Source organism: Podospora bellae-mahoneyi, chromosome 5 (genome assembly GCF_035222275.1).
Source record: "Podospora bellae-mahoneyi strain CBS 112042 chromosome 5, whole genome shotgun sequence".
NCBI classification, from domain to species: Eukaryota; Fungi; Ascomycota; class Sordariomycetes; order Sordariales; family Podosporaceae; genus Podospora; species Podospora bellae-mahoneyi.
Window position 1 is genome coordinate 4,379,939 of NC_085884.1, and position 19,420 is coordinate 4,399,358.

Below are 19,420 nucleotides of genomic sequence, written 5' to 3' on the forward strand. Positions count from 1 at the left end.
GAGCCGTTGTCGTTGTGATGAATTGGGAGTAAGAAATGAGGCTGAGTAAGCTACCACGTTAGGTAATGTGGAACTTGGAGATCCCAGTTGTATTAGTACATTGATTAATGTCTGTCTGAAGAAGAAAAGTCTGCCCTAGAGAGCGTAAGTAAGGCAGCTTATATAGACCGAGAGCACCACTAACAAGACGGTATCCTTCTACGGCCTTCAAAGGCCTTCCGTAAGCTCTCTTGAGCTTTATAAATACTCTATGAGAGCCAGAAAATCGCGCCGAACCCAGGTAAAAGGGCGTAGACCTATTTCTCCGTCTAAGGCTATATTGCTATACCCGTAAGCCACGCTGCTCTTGCGAGCGTGCAGGAGCCAAGGCGGGCCAAGCCATACGCCACACCTTCACAGGTATTCTTCCATGTTAGCTCAAGGAATAAAAGTTGAGATTGCTGAGAGTTGTATGACAGTGAATGGATATATTCTGTGAGCGTCTTGTTAAGACCATGACCGCTTCCAGGTCTCATGTGCCGCCACCTGCTTGGCATCCAGCTCACCGACAACCAGCCAAGCCCTCAACCCAACAACACATATCTCAACCGGACGTCATTTGACACGGTTCAAAGGAACACGACAGTAAAATAAAATGGTGAGAGGGCCACTTGTTGCTTTGGACAACCCCGGTCACGCGTCTTGTGGAACACACATGCACCGACGACGATTGGAACGCCCCCTTTATTCTTGTTAGCCCTTCTCGCCGGAAACAAAAACCCAACGACGACAACCCCTCCCAGCCGATGAATATGTCGGATCGACGAAGAAGAAACGCGCACTCCGGCCCAGTCCCGAGGACTATCTCGCCAAAGGTATAGTATCTATCCAATGTAACCACATCCAAACACTACACCATGCATGTAGTATGCGGGCCGAGCGACATTATCGTCGGATCATTGCATCTCTTCCCGCCCGAGTGCCGAAAGGAGTACGTAACCGATCAGACGTACGATGATACGCCTGGCAGGTAGACTCTCACTTCCCGGTTTGCCTAGCCTGAACCAGGCTGGGTATGCCCCCTTCCCCGCACCTGTATGAAGCGATGGCGGTGGCCCAGAATGGATTCAATGGAAACGGCAAGGTAAGGCACCTATTCCAGTGTCACCACTTCCAACACCCCCACCAACCTCTTCCACACAGCAGCACTCTCCTCATCATCCCCATTTGTCAACGTCCCCCTATTCCCAATCACAACCAATCCCCTTCTGGCCCTCGTAAGCGCGACATTCAACCTCCTCATATCCCTCAAGAACCCAATCTCCCTCTTCTCATTACACCTCACCGTCACAAAAACAACCACGTCCGCCTCCCTCCCCTGAAAAGCATCAATACTGCTCACCTCCACCAACCCCGACCCCATAACCTGACCCAACACCCGTTTCAGCAAATCAACTTGCTTCGCATACGGCGTTAAAACCGCCACAGTCTGGCTGACCCCCTTTTCCCCATCAGCAGCAGTAGTCAAAAGCGTACAAACCCCCAAACAAACCCCCGCCTGCCCTTTATTTACTTTACTTTTCCCCTCCACCTCCTCCCGATCAGCACACTCAACCCAAACCCTCCTTTTATCCCCCTTTGGCCACGAAAATCCCGTCTTTTCCAACCTCCTCTCACTGTCCCTCAATCCGGTAACCAACCTCCCTCGGTAAAACTCTGTAGAAGGGAAGTCACATAACGAGCTGTGCATCCGGTACTGTGTGTCGAGCATCAACCTCCCTAACCCCTCCCCTCTGGAAGAGGTGAACAGCCTCTCAAAAAGGGAACAATCACCCCCCAGAGCCACAACCTCTGGCCTCACCGTCGGTCTTAGTTGAACGTGATCACCCACCAAAACAGCCCTTTGACACCCCTTTACTAACGGCACGAGGGCGCACCCCTCTGTCTGCTGGGAGGCTTCGTCTATGATGACAATATCAAACATTTCATTCCTTAACAGTCCCAAACTTGAGCCTATACAAGTCGAAAACACGATTTTGGCAGCCTTGACACGTCTTTTGGCTTTGGTGGTCTCGGCGCGGGAGTGGAGGGTGTTGAGTTCGATTCCGGCCATTGCGTCGAGGGTGTAAGGCGTGACGTCGGGGGAGACTTTACGGATTTCGGTCGAGATCCGCAAGGGGGGGTGGGTGGGGTTGAGGGAGAGGTACCGCCGGAGAACGTTATCTACCGCATTGTGGGTTGGGGCTGTGAGGAGGATGCGGGAGTCGGGGAAGTGGGATTGAAGAGACAGAATGATGGAGAGGATGGTTTCTGTTTTGCCTGTTCCCGGGGGTCCCAAGAGGCATAAAAGGGGGGTGTTGAGGGAGGTGGAGACGGCGAGGTTCTGGGAGGGGTTGAGATGGGGGTAGGGGGTGACGCTTTCCGGGGGAGGGGGAGAAAAGGGTTGGGATTCATGGCCGAGGAGGTAGGGGGATATGGGACAGCACTCGTCTGATTGGGTGGCAAAGAGGAGGATAGCGTCAAGGGTTGTTTTTGCGGTTGTGAAAGGGGCGCAGTAGGTGAGTTTCCATTGACAGTGGGAGTAGTATGGCGGTAAGGGGTGGAAGCATTGGAATTTTGCACGGCCGGGGTCGGATTGGAGGACGAGGGCGTCGATGGAGTAACGTTTCTCGAGGAGGGAGTTTGCGGGCGCTGAGGCAGCGGTTAAACGGACGTGGGCGGCGTTGTCGAGCCGGGAATTGTCTGAGTCGATCCGGAAGCTTACCTCGACGACTTGGTAGCCGTCTTCGTCTTTGTCGAGGAGGTGTAACTTGAGGAGGTCTTTTCTTGGCTCTGACTTTTCTGATGCCTCTCCGATGTGTTCTAGCGCTGTGGCGATCAAGTTTCGGACAAAGTGGTTGACGGCAGCTGGCCGACCGGGAAGGAGACGCGATGCTTCGGGCTCGAAACACTCTAGTAGAATATCCATTGCCACTTCTGGTATTCTGACCGTCAATGAGATAAGTCTGACAAGCTCGGCGAACTGGTGCATTGATAAGACTCTGATACGTGAGAGATATGACTTGAGGGGCGCGACAACGAGTTCTATGGCATCGTTGGCTGAAAGAATGAACCCGGTGAGGACTTCTTGAGCATATGCTTCCAAAATGTCTACCAGCTCTTCTGTCTTCTCGTCAATAGCCTCGATGGGCGGCATTCTGCCAAAGGCAATAGCCAGTGATGGCGCCAGGCGTAGGAAACCAAGCATTACGCGGAGAACATCCGCCGACGAGACTCTTGTCAGACGGCTAGGTTCGTTGCTGCTAATGCCCAGCAAGAGATAGTCAAAGCACTTGAAGAGAATCGGACTTTGATCCCTGCCCAGCAACCAGGAAAACAACTCCTCAAACTGCTTCGGTGACGTCAATTCCCTCATCCAAGGCAGCTTTCCATCCTTTGCAATCGCCACAGCAAAGTCCGGCTCAGAGTCCCAGTCAACATCTTTCAAGGTCGGAATGGTGTATTCTTCCGCCTCCTGGTCAAACAGCGGCAGTGTTGTATCCGTGTCGATATGCTCAAGCCACAAGTCAAGATTCCTCATTGACTTGACGTCTCTGTTGCTGATAACGTAGACCTCGGCGGCCGTCACTGCATTCCGGTTCACTCTGCCGATATGTCGCTGCAGACCCCTGCTGAACTTGTCGAGGGCGATACTGGCACGGAAGTCAACATTGGTTCCGGAGTCGATGGTCGCTTGGCGTTGTCTTCGCTTGTCGCCTTTGTTTTCTGCGGCCCTGTAGGAGCTGTCGTCCGAGGGGCTGCGGTTGATGAAGATCCAGGTGTTTCCACGATGGCCTTCAAACAGTTGAAACTGTCTCTCGTCGCAATACAGACGGTATGTCATCTTGGTGGGAAGGGTCATACGGCTCTGCCGTTCAGTGCCCTGGGTGTGAGGAAAGGCAAATAACCGCACAGTGTCATCGACAAGGGAGTCTTGGGATGTCTCAATCTTGTGGGGAACGTAGATGGCTACGGTCAAACGTTTGTCGACTTGGAGGATGATCAGCTTGCGGTTAAATGTTTCCAGTGCTTTGCTGGTAGTATCAAGAAATGTCCCCAGACGGTCCCTTGTTGAAGAGTTGTAAATGCACTTCCAGTGGATGCTGTGATGATTGAGTTGGAAACTGCGAGCAGCATCTTCCGTAATCAGACTCGAATAGGTCACCGCGTTTCTGACTAAAGCAGGAATTTCTTGTGAGGGTGGCATTTGCTGCAACACCCATGCCTTCTCATGGTCTGTCAAGACATTAAAGTCAAAGTAGTCCAGAAAGTCTTCCAGATGGGCGTTGTTTCTGCGACACCACGTTTGTGTCATGCAAATAAACTCGAACTCCGACATGGCGACGTCATCTCGGTTGAGGAGCAGCTCCAGAACGTCATGGTCATATCCATCGAAAACACTGTGATGAACCTGAGCTGTGTCCTTGAGAATAATCTGCTTGGCGGCCTCATGCAAATCATCAAGAATAAAAGGTGGCGCATTCCGGGGGGGGTCGGGTGCCTGTTCCAACTTGGGAGGAATTCTGATGATGTTCCCGTCCACACACTGAGAGAAAAGCCGGTTCAGCTCCTGACACTCTGGTGCCATGGGCCCCCGAGCACGAGCCCAGGCCAAGTAAAGATTCTTGACTCGCCCAAGAGACATGTTGTTGTACTTGGCAAAATAAACAAGCCGGTCGTCATCAGTGATGGCTTTGAAGCTGATCGCTTCTCTGGCACCTGGATACTTGGCGGGTTCCGACATGGTCGAGGGAATCACACTTTTATCCCAGCACACGAAGACTATTGTTCCTGTTAGCGTCTCCATAGCAACGTTAAGGGGGGTGAATCCACCTAAGAAAACATACAAGTATCACCATCCAAATCACCCCCAGACATCAGATCCGCCGCTGGTCTTCTGCCCCTCGAAGAAAAGACAATGCAATCCGTCAGATGCGCCAGCTGTGGTCTTTCAACCGCCCTAAACTTCTGCATATCTCCCGGGTGTAAACACGGGTTCCTCGTCACCAACACCTCCATCCCTTTCAGCGCCGCCGGTTGGCCATCCGCGAAAAGGGTGACTTTGACTGCGCATTCTCCCTCCTTGAGACAATCCCAAGCATCACACACCCCAAACAGCAGCCTCGACTGCGGGATCAAGATTCGACATTTTTGCTCATCTCGTTTGTTCAACATCTTGCCGTATTCTGCCTTGACGAGCGCCTTGACTTTGGACTGGGCCTGCTCAACGTTGTCTGCCATTAGGATTTTCTCCGCCATTTCAGGCATATTGGCATAAGACAAGAACCTAAACGCAGCGCGGGGGTCTCTGGTAGCTTCTTCGAGAAACTGGAAATGTTCTTTTTGCTTTTGATGAAAGGTTTCGTGTGTGATGCCAAGGGCGGAGAGAAGGAGGATGGACTCGTCGTTGAGATACCCGTAGGTGTATGGTTTGGAGTACTCGACGACAGAAAAGGAGTAATCGTCGCCACCAGAGAACTTCTTCATTGATTTGCGCAGCTTGAGCCAGATCGGAGGGGTGTCGGAGCTCTTGTTCTTTGGCCGCGGCATGGTCTGATCGAGTTCCACAACGCCCTTGTAACCGCGGTAGCGTATTTGGAACACAGACGGGGTGTAGCGTCTGTTGCGAAAGATGATTCGATCACGTCTTGCCAGTTCCCGCGCGAGATTAGGTGATATGAGGCCGCAGCCGTCGGTAAAGATGTAATCGGCTGTCTCGATATCCGGGATGTCCTCGACGCGTTCGGGCGGGATGAGCAATGCTACCGATCCGGTAGAGAACAGGAGACCTATACGCTTGGCCTTTTTGGCAACTGTCTTCATTTTCGAAAAGTCGCCTAAGTCGTTGACCTTGCGGGAGATCTCCTCGGGTGAACCGGCATAGAGAAAGCAGGTTCGGGATTTGAGCTGGCTGTTGCTGTGGCCGTAGAAATTGTAGTGGACACCTTGAATGGAGATGCCGGTCCTGAGGAGTCGAGTAGCGTAGTCGGTACATTCTCGGGGCGTGGATGGTTGAAACGAGTCGTCTGTGGGTGTTGCTGCAGCAGAGCGGGGTGGTCGTCGTCCAGGCGGAGCACGCAGCTCGGCGAGAGAGACGACGAGGAACTTGTTGAGTGGCTCGCCGCGGATAGCTCGATTGTCTTGTGCCTTGACCAGGGTGAAGTTGATTTCGTACTTGCCACCGGTCATGACCAAGCTCACTGTTTTGATGAGTCGAGCATTGTCGAGCTTGTCGGGCCCGGGCAGGTTGGGGATGGTGTACCTCCATTCTCGATCATCTAACCTCATCCAGTCCTGGAGTTGGTGTTTGAAGCTTGCAAGTTTGCCACACATGGCAGTCGAGATCCTTCGGAGGGAGATGTAGCGACAACAAGAAAAGAACTGGCATCTACTGAAAGCAGGTCGAGGGCACAGGTGCTGGGTTTTGAGGAGGGGCAGGCCACACAAGAGCAACCAAACTGTCGGAGCTGGATCTCGCAGTTGATACGTGCCCGCACCTCCTGCAGCAGGCCTCAGTGCATATCTCACCTGACTGGCTCAAAGTGCCGATTTCGACCATCCCTCACATCAAAGATCATCAAAGATCATCGAGACGAGTACCTACATCACTTTCATCTACCACCCACATCTCTCTCCACGTCGTTCCAGCATCGAAAGCCTGGAAAATGTCCATCAAGCACAGTCGACTACCTACAGTTGAATTGCGCCCTACCAAACAATGTCCCAACCACCAAACATCTACATCATCGGCGCTCAATGCACAGGCAAAACAACCCTCGTCAAAAACCTCCACGCCCATTTTGAGTCCAACTCCTCCCACGAACCGCCAGTCCTGATCACCGAAGTCGCCCGCACAGTCCTCAAGCAGCACTCCTTCACAGCAGCCGACGTTGTCAACCCAGACAGAAGCTTTCAGCTCCAAAGCCTGATCCTACAAGCACAAGCCTCTGCCGAGAGACAAGCCACCCAAACGGGGCAATGGTTCATCTCCGACAGATCAGGAGCCGACCCAATCGCCTACGCCTTGCGATATGTAGAAGAAGGACGAGCCAACCAATTGATCCAGTCGGATGAATGGCGGGAACTGAGAACAAGGATGCAGGACGCGGCTGTGGTTGTCTGTGAAGCTAGCGAAGAAGCGCGGAGCTGGCTTGCGGATGATGGGGTTAGGTTGATGCCGGAAGATGTGGATGATTGGATTGCCATGCATAGGGTGTTTTGCAGATTCTTGCAAGATCAGGAGATAGATTTCCAGGTCTTGCCTGCTTGGGTTGGGGATCATCAGGAGAGGGTTGAGTTTGTGTTGCAATGTTGGGATTGTAAGAAAGAAAGGGGTCCACGGTGGGTGGTAACTGATTTCTAACGGGGGGTTTATAGAAGGCTGCCTATACACCATAGGCAGCGACAAGTCTCGCTCGCTCAGCCGCGGTACTATGTCAGTTAGTCGACGTTGGAACGGACTGATCTAGGAATGGGACACTCACATAGGAGTTACGTATCCGTGCCTGGGATTCTTTGGCAGCTTTGCGTTCTTGACGACCGTCCACTTGCCCTTGGAAATATCGTTTGTTGTGAATGGAAGGTAGCCGCCGTCACCACGCATGTAGTCGTCGATCCACAGATGCCACTGTTTCAAAAGTTAGTAGAGCCCCCTCTCTGTGCTTCCTCACAGTGACTGACTGACCTTCTTCGGATCCCTGTTATCCCTAAACACCAACGGTCCCTCCCCGGCCGGCATGCCCCCATCAGCACCAATCCTTTCGCTAACCGTCTTCCACGGCCCCTCCGGACTGTCTGCCACATTCTGCTGAATCAACTCATCAGGCCCATGCTTACTAAACCAGTAGTACTTCCCCGTCTCCCCCTCAAAAGCAATAGTAGCATCCATCCCCAACCGATTAAACTCCTCCGCCCGTGTAAACGTCTTGAAATCCTCCGTGTGCGCCTTCATAAGCACAAGCTGACCATCCAACTTGCTCGTGAAATAAACCAAGAACTTGTTCTTGGCCGGATCCCAAATCGCGTCCGGAGCCCAAGCCATCGCCGCTTCAGGGGGAGCCACCGTCGTGAACATCGGCCCGGTCCATCTCGCGAGATCGTTTGATTCCCAGACGTGAATAGACTTTGATCCGTTGCAGGTATAGCAAGTCCCATTGTTCCAGCCGCGGCCCCAGACTTTGAGGTCTGTGGCGAGGAGCCAAAACTTTGACCGGTCGGGCGTGATGATGAGGGACGGGTCGCGGATGCCGCCCATGCCGAAGGAGGTGGTTAGGACGGGGTCACCTTTGTTGAGGGTGGTCCAGGTGATTGGGTCGTTGTTGTTGCTGATGGCCATGTAGACTTGTTCGCCGTCTGGGAGGCGTTCGCCGGTGAACTGGGTGCTGTTAGCATTTCTGGTTAGCTACATGGAGGAGAAGGGGAGGGCACATAGGTGTAGAGGTAATCTGTGAAGTTAGTCGCTGGAGCTTGCCGCGCTTTAGGGCTGTGGTGCTGTAGGGCTGACAGTGGTGCGCCCTGTGCCACATGGGCAGCTGCTAGAATGATGGAGCAGATGATGTGACGCATGTTGCCCTGAAGGTGTGAGAGTTGCCACAACATTGGTTGGTGCGCTTCTGCGCATCGTGTACCCAATGACCGGTTTTATACTTTGTTGATTCATCACCACGACGTCCACTTACACGGATAATTCTCCTCCGTCGGCCACTCCCGAGACCGGTGTGGTGGCCGTGAATGCGCAAGCAATTTATCGTGCAGCCGACGCGAGATCCGCGCAAATGGGAGGTAGGGAGTGGGTCGTGCACACCGGCAATCTTTTTTGCACCGCTCAAATTGTACGAGGAGTTTGTAGGCTAATATACACATCTGTTGTCGGAATAAGGGGGTAAACGCATGGAAAAGAGCCGCAGAAGACGTCCATGTTGCCAAGGCTTTCAGCTGGGGAATGGTCAGCTGCTGAAGCTATTTGCTGTGAGCTCAGTTTGTCATCAGATTCCTGGATAGCCGTTTAATTCACTTGAGAGTCCGAAGGAGAGTGTCCGAAGAAGAGCGTCCGACACGAAGAGGAGATGAATCACTTGTAAGTGAATTGCCCAGTATCTTCACTTGATCCCAACCTGGAAACTTGGGGAAAATGATTGTGACAACTTATTCGAAAACGTGATGTTGTTGGTGGGGCTTATGGGAAGGAAGGAAGGAAGAAACAGGCTATAGTTTAGGCTGGAAAAAGAAGAGCAGGATCTTAGTAGCGGGCCTCTTCCCACGCCTCTCACATAGTGAATCGACCAGAATCTTGATCACTATCATGGTGCGCACATGAAGCCTCGTATCATCTTGCAGTGCTATTTTAGGAGATTATTAGTTAGAACGGATACGGAGACCTGTTTAGAATGAGCTGGTAGTTGGAGAGCAGCTAGGTTCCGACAATATGGAATAACGGCTGTGATTAAGGCCGGGTTTGATTTGAAAACGGTGTCGAACTTCGTATTGGGGACGCTTTCGTCTCTAAACGGGGCATGTAATAGACGGCACCGAATAAGGTAGAGACTCAACCAGAAGCAACCGTAACGTTCCGAGAAAATGTTCAGCTATCCGACGAAATCTTTCAACTATCAGTTAAGAGCTAGTTATGCTAGGTGAGGTTTCCAGAGCCTTCCGTGGAAGCCCATTCACTGTTATTCCAAGGCGTCTCCCTTACGGGGCTTGCAAACCAGAGCTAGAGCAACCTAATAGATTCCCTGGGTCACAGAGCAGACCCACAACTTCTCTGTTGTCCTTCCAAATTAACTACCTAAACTGGACGCGACAGTTGCAGGACCTAACCCCATCGCGTTTACCTGTCCGCCCTTTCTTGTTTTTCCACTACAACTTTCTGTCTTGAGAAACCTGTCCCATCCGATTGCAACTTTACCACGCTCTGCCCCTGCGGTTACCTCAACACCTCGACCGCCCACGCAAGGTATGTAATAAGAGCTTACAACGTTTCAGGGGTCAAGATTGTACTGATGAACACCTCTTTTGTAGCCGTTCAAGCATGTCCTCCTCGGGTCCCATCCGGAAGTTGCCTGTCGAGTTACTCCGCGACATCGTTGAACGGCTACGGGACTCCAACAAGCTGGCATCATTAGCCGCTCTTGGTCAGACCTGTCGCGGCTATCGTGAAATCATCGACCACTATCTATGGCACCATCCACAAGCAGAGGAACCAGAAGTTTTCTACTGGGGTTGTCGGTATGGCCGTGAGGCTGTGGTCCGGCGCCTTCTAGCCCTCAACGATGGGCCACCCACCGGGAATCGAATCCGCGAGTTGAATCATGGCTTGGATCTGCCTCATACCTGGGTTATGACACCAAACACGGCCAAGTACTTTCTCCCTTCAAGCCAAGAGGTGGTCAAGCCCAGAAAACTGTTTCTATCGAACGTCGACCTGGATGATGAAGAACAGCCAAGGACGGAGAGTACCGCATACCCAATCCATCTCGCCATTCTGTCAGGTAACGCGGAGCTGGTCAAATACATCACCCTCAGGCTGAACGGCCCGTTGGAGTGGCACGACCAGACTTCAAACCGACTGTGTCACTGCGTCATCGATGGCCCCGGGATTCGGTTGACGCCGAATCAAGGTGACGCGACATGGCCATCGCTCAATGCGCTCCACATGGCTTGTGCATCGATTATGAAGACATGGTCAATTTCTTCTTCAAGCTCCTGCCAGAGGTGGATTGCCCATTGAGAAGCACCTACTACGTGGAACTGACCGTCAAAGACCCCCCCACCCACGCCAGGGCTGTTAAGACAAGATGTTCACCCATTCACTTGCTGGCAAGGAATGGGCACTTGAAGTAGCTGGATTCGATGCTGAATGGAAACGACAAGGTCAATTATCTAGTGGAGGATCTAGACGAGCAATGCCTGACACCGATTTGGCACGCCTATCTCAAAGACCACTGTAAGTCTTCCGAACCTTGCGTTGTCATCTGGTAGTTTCAGGAATAGCTAACGAATTTTTCCAGGGGACATCGTGGATCGTCTCCTACAGGCCGGAGCCGATATTGACGACGACCTCAGCAGGGGTTACACCCCTTTAATCCATGCCGCCATTGCTGGCAATTTGTCTGCTGTCAAATAGCTGCTCGACCGCGGCGCCAATGTAAACACCACCACAATTACTCGACCACCCCAGCGCATGTTTGCCTCGAATCCGAATCACACCTCGTACTATGGCCTTCGGGCCCTCGACATTTGTCTCGCCTCCTCTCCGAACCAGGGAAAGATCAGCTTCAAAATCTTCAAACGCAGGGCCAAAGAAGCAAGTACTATGTGGAAGCCTCCGGGCAGGACTGCTGCCCAGAAGGAAGTAGAGCATCGCGGTTATGAGCACCAACGCTTCATGTTGGTTCAGAGACTGGTTCAAGCTGGAGCCAACTTGAAGGCCAGTATGATATCTGCACATAAAATCCCGCCGTTGGTCGCGGCCGCGGCAGAAGAGTATGTCTACCTCTAGTACCTGGTGGCGGTAGTCTTTAGTGCTAACAGAACTGTCCTATCCAGCCTCCCAGATATTGTTGATTATCTCCTCGACCGCGGGGCACCAGTCGATGAACCCGACGCCCACGGCATCACAGCCCTGGTTGCTACCCTAGGATACGGCCACTGTAGCTGCCCGTTTCACATATTTCCATCTGGGGCGAAGTGCCCCCACAACCAACCCATCTGTCGAGGCCTCCAGAAATGCGTCACATTACTCCTTGACAGCGGTGCGCAAATCAGTCCTGTTGGCAGCGACTCGGCACTGTTACGGCTTGCCATGCCCTCGAGATACCGTCGATCCGCCGAATTCAAGGGCCGAGTAACCCAGGTTGGGATGAAGCGAGACTGGTATCTTGCCGAGGAAGACAAGGAGAACCTGGCTCACATGTTCATGAGCCGTCACGCCAATCCTAGCCTCAGATCAAGCTCAATGAGAATTCCGACGATATCGAGAATCGGGAAGAATATGCCATATCTCACCTCGGACTCAACGGTGGTGTTAAACCCCTTGCCGCAGCACTATGAGTCGTGGTTGTTGTGCAAGCAATCCCCGTCGCCACCACAACACGACCGGCCGAGACCTGGCCTTGGTCGCCCCTCCAGCATGCGTTCTGGTCGCGAGACTTTTCTCTGTTCGAAATCTTGATGAGCTACGGCAATGTTCCACCGGCTGCCGACATTCTCTGGATGTTTCAGGGCATCATCTACTCGCTGATGACCAGCCCCGTGGAAATCTTTTTTCACTTCAGACGAACAGATTGGTTGAACCTACTGGCGTTACCACCGGGACAACCACAGTTCCAGGCCCTGCGAAGCCCCATTGCGCTTGCATAGACTTTGGCACTACTACGGGAGTGTGCTCTGAGCCCGGTAAAGATCCTCGAGACAGACGATGTCAACTGCCTTTGCTACAGCGGAACTGATACCCCATCACATGATCTTCGAGGATCGTGCAAAGGCTTGAAGCAACGGGACGTTTCCCAGCTGGCATGGGACATCTGGTCCCTCGGGATTAACCGGGATCACCTCCTCGAAATGGTAGATACCCGCCGGTGGCACCCCCGTTACGGATCCCACCGCACCATGGTGGTGGCCACAGTTTGTTTGGAGGAGGCAGTCCTGGCGGCCGAGCTCAGAATCGTCTCGGCTCTCCTTGACCTGAATATTGAAGGAATCATCCGACCAGAGACACTCATCATGGCAGTCTCCTTAACCAAAGCCAACCATGTCAGCTCAGCAATCCTGGAGAAGCTTCTCCAAAAAAGCACCCCGCTTTCCTGCCGCCCTGTACCAACACACACAAGACTCGAATCCCCCACCGGCCTCCTCCAACACGCCACCTGCAAGCCCAAAGACAAGAACACCAACCTCGGCGGCCTAGCCGGTCACCGAGACTACCCCCACTGCGGCGACCCCCTCCAATACGCAATCTGCACCTCCAACCTCCCCGCCCTCACGATCTTCTCCCGCCACCCCCTCCCCTGCCCCCTCATAACCCTCTACATCAACGAAGCCACCCTCAGGCTCGACGTCCAAGTCCTCTCCCTCCTCCTCATCCGCAACCCCGCCTGCAGATCGGAAGATCCCCTGATCTTCTTCCTCAAAAACCTCCATGACATCTGCAACGGTGTCGCCGACCTCAGGCACCACCACGTCGCTGGAACCTCGCACCTCGGCGTGAGGTTCTCCCAGTTGACGGGGTGGATGGCGTGCGCGGTTGCTCTAATCAGGAAGGGGGTGGATTTGGACAGGGCGGTGGATGAGAGGGGCAAGTCGGCGAGGGGGTACATTGATGAGTACCAGGGCTACCAGGGCCCGAACCGTTTTTTGAGAGAGGTGGCGAGGAGGGGTGCTGGTTTACTCGCGTGAGGGTATTCGATTCCTCGCGAGGGGGGATGCGTTTCCTCGCGTGGGCTGGGTGGGGTGGGGAGGGATGCGCTCGCTCGTGTGGGAATATGGTTATGCTGAGACGATTGTGAGATGTAATACCCGATAGATATTTGTACAAACAGAGAAAGAAGAATATAAATTATGGGATGGAAAAAGTTCACACTTTCTATCAAAAAGTCAAGGGAATAGAGTATCATCCCCTTTATGAAATTACTGGCAAATAAGAGTAAAAGAACCTCTATTATATTGTGATGTATAGCTCCAAGTACAGTTCTTAGACCTTTTAAAACAAATCAAAGGCCTTCAAAGGTCTTGAATAGGAGTTGCAAACATAGTTGAGTGCATATTGCCTATCTTTAAAGGCCTTACAAACGTAAATGGAAGTTGAAAGCATCCCTGTCGAACCTGTATCCCCTATCTTTAGCTGTCTTGAAGAAAACAGAATAACCGTTGATGATAGTTTAAGACCTCTTAATTCACTTCTGAAGCACGGTTCACCAAATGAAATTGATTAATTCACTATTCCCCTGCGCATCATTTTATAGGAAGAGAGACACCACAACACCAAACTCTCCCCACACGCCATCTCCCCCATCCCACTTACAAAGCCACCCTCCAACCCAACCCCATCACTCCCCCCCACCCTTCCCCGCCAAAACCTCAACCACAGCCTTCAACGCCGCACGATCAGCACCCCGTACCCTCTCCACCAACCCATCACCCGTCAAAGGCACCGACGGGCGAGCTGTCATTCCCTGAACCGCCACCCCCTTCGGCGCACCATTCTCAAAGAACAAAAAAGTCGGCATCGCAGACACCCCATACCGCGAGGCAATGTTATCAACGTGGTCGACATTCACCTTGGCGAAAGCAAGCTGGCCGTCTGAAGAGTGCCTGTCGGCCAGCTCGGAGAAGTGCGGTGCAATGGCGCGACAAGGCGGACACCAGTCTGCGTAAAAGTCTACTACCACATGCTTGGCGGAGGACAGGAGGGCGTCGAACTCAGCGGCGTTGGCTATTTTGTAGACTTTGCCCGAGGTTTCAGGGATGGGGGTGGTGGGTGTAAAGAGTCGCTTTAGGATCTGGACGTGGGATGTCAGCACAGAAGGATATCAACCGGGGGATGGACGACGGTACCCAGAGTACGATAAAAATCGTGACTAGATAGAATGAAGTGTCCATGGTGTCGTTGCGGTTGTGGGTTGCGGCGATGGAGGAGTGGTGTTGTTGCTGAAGAGTGGTGTAAAATGAAAGAGAGCGAGTGACGTGGCGGCGGGGATTTCCCTTATGGTGGGGCTAGAGCCTTGGCGCCAGCTATTACTACATTTCTATTGGTCGGTCGATCCGCTTCTCAATTGCCTTGCTCTGCTCGCAGCCTTGCAACCTTGCAGCCTTGCAGCCTTGCAGCCTCGGCCATCACTTCCAGCACATCAAAAGTCACTGTTGCATCAATTCAAGTAATCAAACACCCAGTATATTGAAACCTTCCTAAGCATTGCATCAAAGACCCTGTCCAACATCCCAAAGGTGTCCCAGCACCTCCACTCACGAATCTGAATCCCACCAATCGACAACCACGGCCAGACCAGCCTAGCCTCTCACTCTGGCAACCTATCCCCTAGCACTAGCCCAACCTATTTCCCCTTCGCTCTCGCTTTCGCTTTTGCTTTGCACCCATGACAATAGCCGTTTGTCTGGGGCGCCATTTCGACCTTTCTGCATCTCTCGGTACCTTCGTACCTGCAAGCCACTTTCGCTCTCCGTAGAAAAACGTTGCATCCCACGCAACTCTCGTTCCAGCATTTGCATATGACTGTCGATCTTTGCGTTTGTGTAGGTAGGTAGGTGTTCAGGTCTGATTGTCACTGACTTGGGTAAGGTGTGTACGCAATGTCTAAGGTGCGTTTTTGTTTTGGATCCTCGGAACGGTTGTGTCTGTGGAAGAGGAAGTGGTTTTGGCAAGGGAGTCGCCATGTTGATATACCTAGGCATTTGGGGTCTGGACCGGAAAAGACGACTGTAGTTGCACGTAGTCACCCGCGTCAACAGCGCGGATCAAGATATCGCCACCATGAGCTTGTCCGTGCCCGGTGTTAACCAGCACGTGCGACCCTCATGGATTACCTGGTGGGGTGATTTGGCGATGGGCCCGGAAGTGAAGCATCCTGATCAGCCGAAGGAGAAGACTGTGCAAACTGCGTCCTATCAAGTGTTACCTAGACAGCTGGCTGTGGGCTGTCTTCCAGGTCACGAAGTGGGTGACTTGAAACCCGGAGGGTTGAAAAGTCTTAAAGCATGGACCAAGCCGGTGTCATATGAGCAAGAGCAACTACCTCGTCTGAATGCGACATGTCTTGTAAGCGTAGCGATCAGCGCTTCATAGACACCGTCATCGAGACACCTGATTGTCATGGTCACAGCCACCTTCCACTTGTGGAACAATTCCAAGGCAGAAACTCGATATATTAAGGCAGCAGACCTGGGAAGCAGAGTTGCATTCTCCTCATTTCACTCGAGTCCTAGCCGATATGTCTCGCCCACCACCCACTATCCCGAAAAACACAACCCAACCCTCTTCATCATCCTCGGCAGTAACTATTCCCCCTTCTCTCGAGCCTCCTCCTTTTCCTTACACTCATCGCAAAGCCTTGTCTCCTTCCTTCTAGTGATCTTCCTACACCCAAGCGGCTTGTCTCATTCCTTCGTGCTTTGCCCGATTTTCTTGGTGCAGCCGGAGCAGGTGATATCTATGATAGTTCACATGATGGATGATGCTTCTTTTTCTTGAGTTGGATCGAGTATGATGATGATGAGGAGAAGGCTCAACCAGCCTTAGAATAGAGTGAGCCATGTTTAAATATCCAAGACCTCACAAGTTGCTTCGTGGCCTCTTTCGTGAATTATCCGCATCAGAAAGACACCAAACGTCGTTTCACAACTAGAGGCGTTTGATGCCGCTTGTTAACAGGCAGAGCCGATAATATCCAGACAACAGCTCAGACGATGCTTGATCAAGCCATCACACGACTGCGGCTGTCTTCATCGTCTCATCTGCAATCCATCCCGGTGACCAATGCTCCACTCGTCGAGGCGGGAATCAGAGTCTTCCAGACACCGAACTGGATCCAAGCAGGGACAAGTAAAAATCAAGCCTGTTCTGCTCCCGTCGCCATCTCTTCATTTTCATCCTTTCATAATTCACCTCCATCATGTGGTCCAAGTATTTGGATGCAATGCTACGCCAACATCAACAACATGTCTCACAATAACTCCAACAAGAGCAATGTCGACAACACATCAGTTATGCCTGACCCGCAGAGTAGAGCACCGGGCGATTCAACATCGTCCGCCGTTGACATGGACTGATACTGCGTGCGGGCAGATTTCATTTACAACAACGCCGCCAACAACGACACCACTGAGGTTGAAGGACCGAGAACCACAAGGCATGCTCCCCCTCGTGGTCAGGGACTGGGTCCCTGATGGGCATATCAGCGCACGAGAGAAATGCGTCTAATCGTGGACATGTGCTGATCCCACGTGCGGGTGACAGGTTTCCAGAGGGCGCGTCTTCCCAAACAGCTGGGTTGTTTCGAGGAAGGGGGTAAGGGTACCTAGATAGATGGAAATCCCATGTGAACATCAATAAGAATCCTGCTGTCCACAACCGCACTATCCCATCACTTTCCTGTCAAGCCGAAGAGCTCTTCCATCTTTCTCTTTTCGTGTTTTCCACTCCCTGGTTTCCTTCCTCATTATCACACACCACCCCTCCACCACACCCATTTGATACTCGCTAATATTTTTTCTTTGTTTTGCCGGCCTTCTCTCCATTCCGTCCTTCGACTGTCTCGACTGCCAAGTTCCGACCTGTTCATTTTCATTGATTTCCCACTCGACTCTTCCTTCCACATCCTCGTTACTCCTCGCTCCATTTTCCACCTTTGTTTTTTTTTTCTTCTTCGACTTTCCTCCCCCCGAGATTTTGGTTTTCCAATTAGGGGTCGCGCAAGAGATGCTAGGAATAGCCCAGGTTTGCGCGAACAACTCTGGGGATGTCATGGTAACTTTTAGAGTTACCCTAGGCCGAGCGTGTTTGGTTTTTGGACATTTTGGCTGTCGGTCCGATTCTGGCTTCTTTTTTGTTTCGCTTTTGAGCACGTGAGTATGATGGCGTTAATTTTTGGAGGGCTTGAACTGGTCGCTGCCGCCGGTGACTGAGCAGGAATTGTGTCTCTTTGATGTCACATCATGGGGGGACACGGGGGGAGAAGTTGGCATACCAGTGTTGTGGGGAAGTGAAGGCTAACACTGCGGCGCATTTTTATTTTTTATTTTATTTTTATTTTGGAATCTTGTTATTTTTCTCAGAACTCTGGGTAACCCCCGATTTTTGAAGAAAAGATCGATGACCACAGCCAAAAAGATATGTCACACCATCGTCGCAGAGACCTAACTGAAACTTGTGCTAACCATCTGGTCAGCTTGCCACTATTCGACCCCATCTACAAGACGAAAAGGATAGACAGTGATAATAACGATGCCCCATCTCTTGTCCCCTCCACCACCCCCCCACCCCCCCCGCCACACCTTCCTAGCTAATAGTAGCATTCTTAAAAAACAAATTTGACCTCCTGTCCCCCGCAACACCGCTCGCGAAGCCCAAAAATAATCTTGTCTGGCCCGCTGCCGTCCGATAGACGGCCATGCCTTCTGCTTCCCTGAAAACAAGACTCTCTCCCGCCTTTGTCAACGTCGGTCCTTGCACCAGCAACCCAGTGTTCATGTTGACAGTTGCCACTTGAGAGTTGACGCTGCCCCCTGTGACGTCGTAGCTGTCGCCCCATAAGAGGTACAAGTGGCTACCATGCGCGGCGTACCCCTGAAACGCGCCGCCGAGCGTGGTGATTGTTGGGATTTTGAAGTTTACCAAGGGGGACGAAAAGTCGCCTGCTGTGGCGGCGGCGAGGGTGTAGACGGCCATGTGCTTGCCTGATCCGGGGAGGTGATAACGCACTATTAGACGGTTGTTTACTGGGTCGATTGAGCAGGTGAATTCGGTTGCTGCTGGGATGGGTTTGAATTTTTGGAGGGTGGGACTTGAGGCTGAGAGGGAGGTTCCGGAAGTGAATTTGAAACGGGCTAGGCGGGTGCCGTAGCCGTTGGAGTTGGCGTCAACTTCTGTCCAGAGGTAGGTGGAGGTGCCGACTGCTTGCGCGCCGAAGGAGACGCCGTGGCCGAAGCCAGTCAGGTGCATATACCCTACCTGGTTGCCGGAAAAGTCGAGCTGGGTTATGCAGAGGTTGCCGAGGGAGGAGTCGGCGCCGTTGCGGCGCTGGGAGACGAAGAGGCGCGCGTTGGGGTTGTCGAAGGTGAAGGATTGTTGGACGGTGGAGTCGTGGAGTGTTTTGTGGCGGAAGAGGTCGTAGGAGGGTTTGGTGAGGTCGAAACGGGGGGAAGAGGGGAGTTGGGCGAGGGTGAGTGGGAGGGAAAGGGGAAGGAGGAGGGTGAGGGGGTGCATTTTGCTGGTTCGGGAAGGCGAGGGGGAGGAAGAGGGTGAGGGGAAGAGATGGAAAAGAAAAAAGGGAGACGGGGTCGGTGGTGATAGATGAGGCTGGGTGTTTATGTGTATATTCAGTGCGGCATCCCAGTGTTATGGGCTTTAGAATACCAATGGCGGCCCGCGCCGAGCTCCAAGGTGAATACCTACGTATGCATGTCACGCCTTACCCCTGGAAGTAAGCTCTACACAACTATTGTCCCGTTGAAACTACGCCATCCTAATGAGGAAGGTTGATATGGCGCGATTGGCGCCAGGGAATGGCATCGAGGGGTTGAAGGGATTAACTGGGGTTGATGTGTTTATAAATGGCGCACTAGTTGCTGGCTGCAGCACGGCCGTTTCTTCACAATCAAGAGGTTGGTATGAAATGGAGGGGAGTTGTGGTGGTAGCTAACCAATGATCGTGGCTGGCTTATCAACGTG

The 19,420-nt window shown here is 52.5% G+C and overlaps 6 protein-coding genes across 6 annotated transcripts; 2 read left to right on the top strand and 4 right to left on the bottom strand.

Moving 5' to 3' along the window:
- Positions 1–928: 928 nt before the first annotated feature.
- Positions 929–6,577, bottom strand: QC761_510400 (uncharacterized protein; the record flags this gene model as incomplete). Its single annotated transcript, XM_062880230.1, has 3 exons — positions 929–4,800; positions 4,875–6,518; positions 6,547–6,577. 3 exons carry the CDS (start codon positions 6,575–6,577, stop codon positions 1,133–1,135), a joined length of 5,343 nt encoding a protein of 1,780 aa, XP_062731680.1. The 3' UTR covers positions 929–1,132.
- A 34-nt stretch (positions 6,578–6,611) lies between these two features.
- QC761_510380 (uncharacterized protein) lies at positions 6,612–8,660 on the bottom strand. The gene is made up of 3 exons (XM_062880228.1): positions 7,703–8,660; positions 7,503–7,645; positions 6,612–7,449 (listed from the first exon to the last, which is right to left on the bottom strand). Exons 1-3 carry the CDS (start codon positions 8,351–8,353, stop codon positions 7,404–7,406), a joined length of 840 nt encoding a protein of 279 aa, XP_062731681.1. The 5' UTR covers positions 8,354–8,660; the 3' UTR covers positions 6,612–7,403.
- On the top strand, positions 6,644–7,381 carry QC761_510390 (uncharacterized protein; the record flags this gene model as incomplete). Its single annotated transcript, XM_062880229.1, has 1 exon — positions 6,644–7,381. Exon 1 carries the CDS (start codon positions 6,737–6,739, stop codon positions 7,379–7,381), a length of 645 nt encoding a protein of 214 aa, XP_062731682.1. The 5' UTR covers positions 6,644–6,736.
- Positions 8,661–11,200: 2,540 nt separating the features above from the next.
- QC761_510360 (uncharacterized protein) lies at positions 11,201–12,190 on the top strand (the record flags this gene model as incomplete). The annotated part of the gene is made up of 2 exons (XM_062880227.1): positions 11,201–11,502; positions 11,551–12,190. The coding sequence occupies 2 exons, from the start codon at positions 11,201–11,203 to the stop codon at positions 12,188–12,190; spliced, it is 942 nt and encodes a 313-aa protein (XP_062731683.1).
- Positions 12,191–14,063: 1,873 nt separating this feature from the next.
- QC761_510350 (uncharacterized protein) lies at positions 14,064–14,711 on the bottom strand (the record flags this gene model as incomplete). Its single annotated transcript, XM_062880226.1, has 2 exons — positions 14,572–14,711; positions 14,064–14,516 (listed from the first exon to the last, which is right to left on the bottom strand). Exons 1-2 carry the CDS (start codon positions 14,614–14,616, stop codon positions 14,064–14,066), a joined length of 498 nt encoding a protein of 165 aa, XP_062731684.1. The 5' UTR covers positions 14,617–14,711.
- A 3,317-nt stretch (positions 14,712–18,028) lies between these two features.
- Positions 18,029–19,001, bottom strand: QC761_510340 (uncharacterized protein; the record flags this gene model as incomplete). Its single annotated transcript, XM_062880225.1, has 1 exon — positions 18,029–19,001. Exon 1 carries the CDS (start codon positions 18,953–18,955, stop codon positions 18,029–18,031), a length of 927 nt encoding a protein of 308 aa, XP_062731685.1. The 5' UTR covers positions 18,956–19,001.
- Between the last annotated feature and the right edge of the window lie 419 nt (positions 19,002–19,420).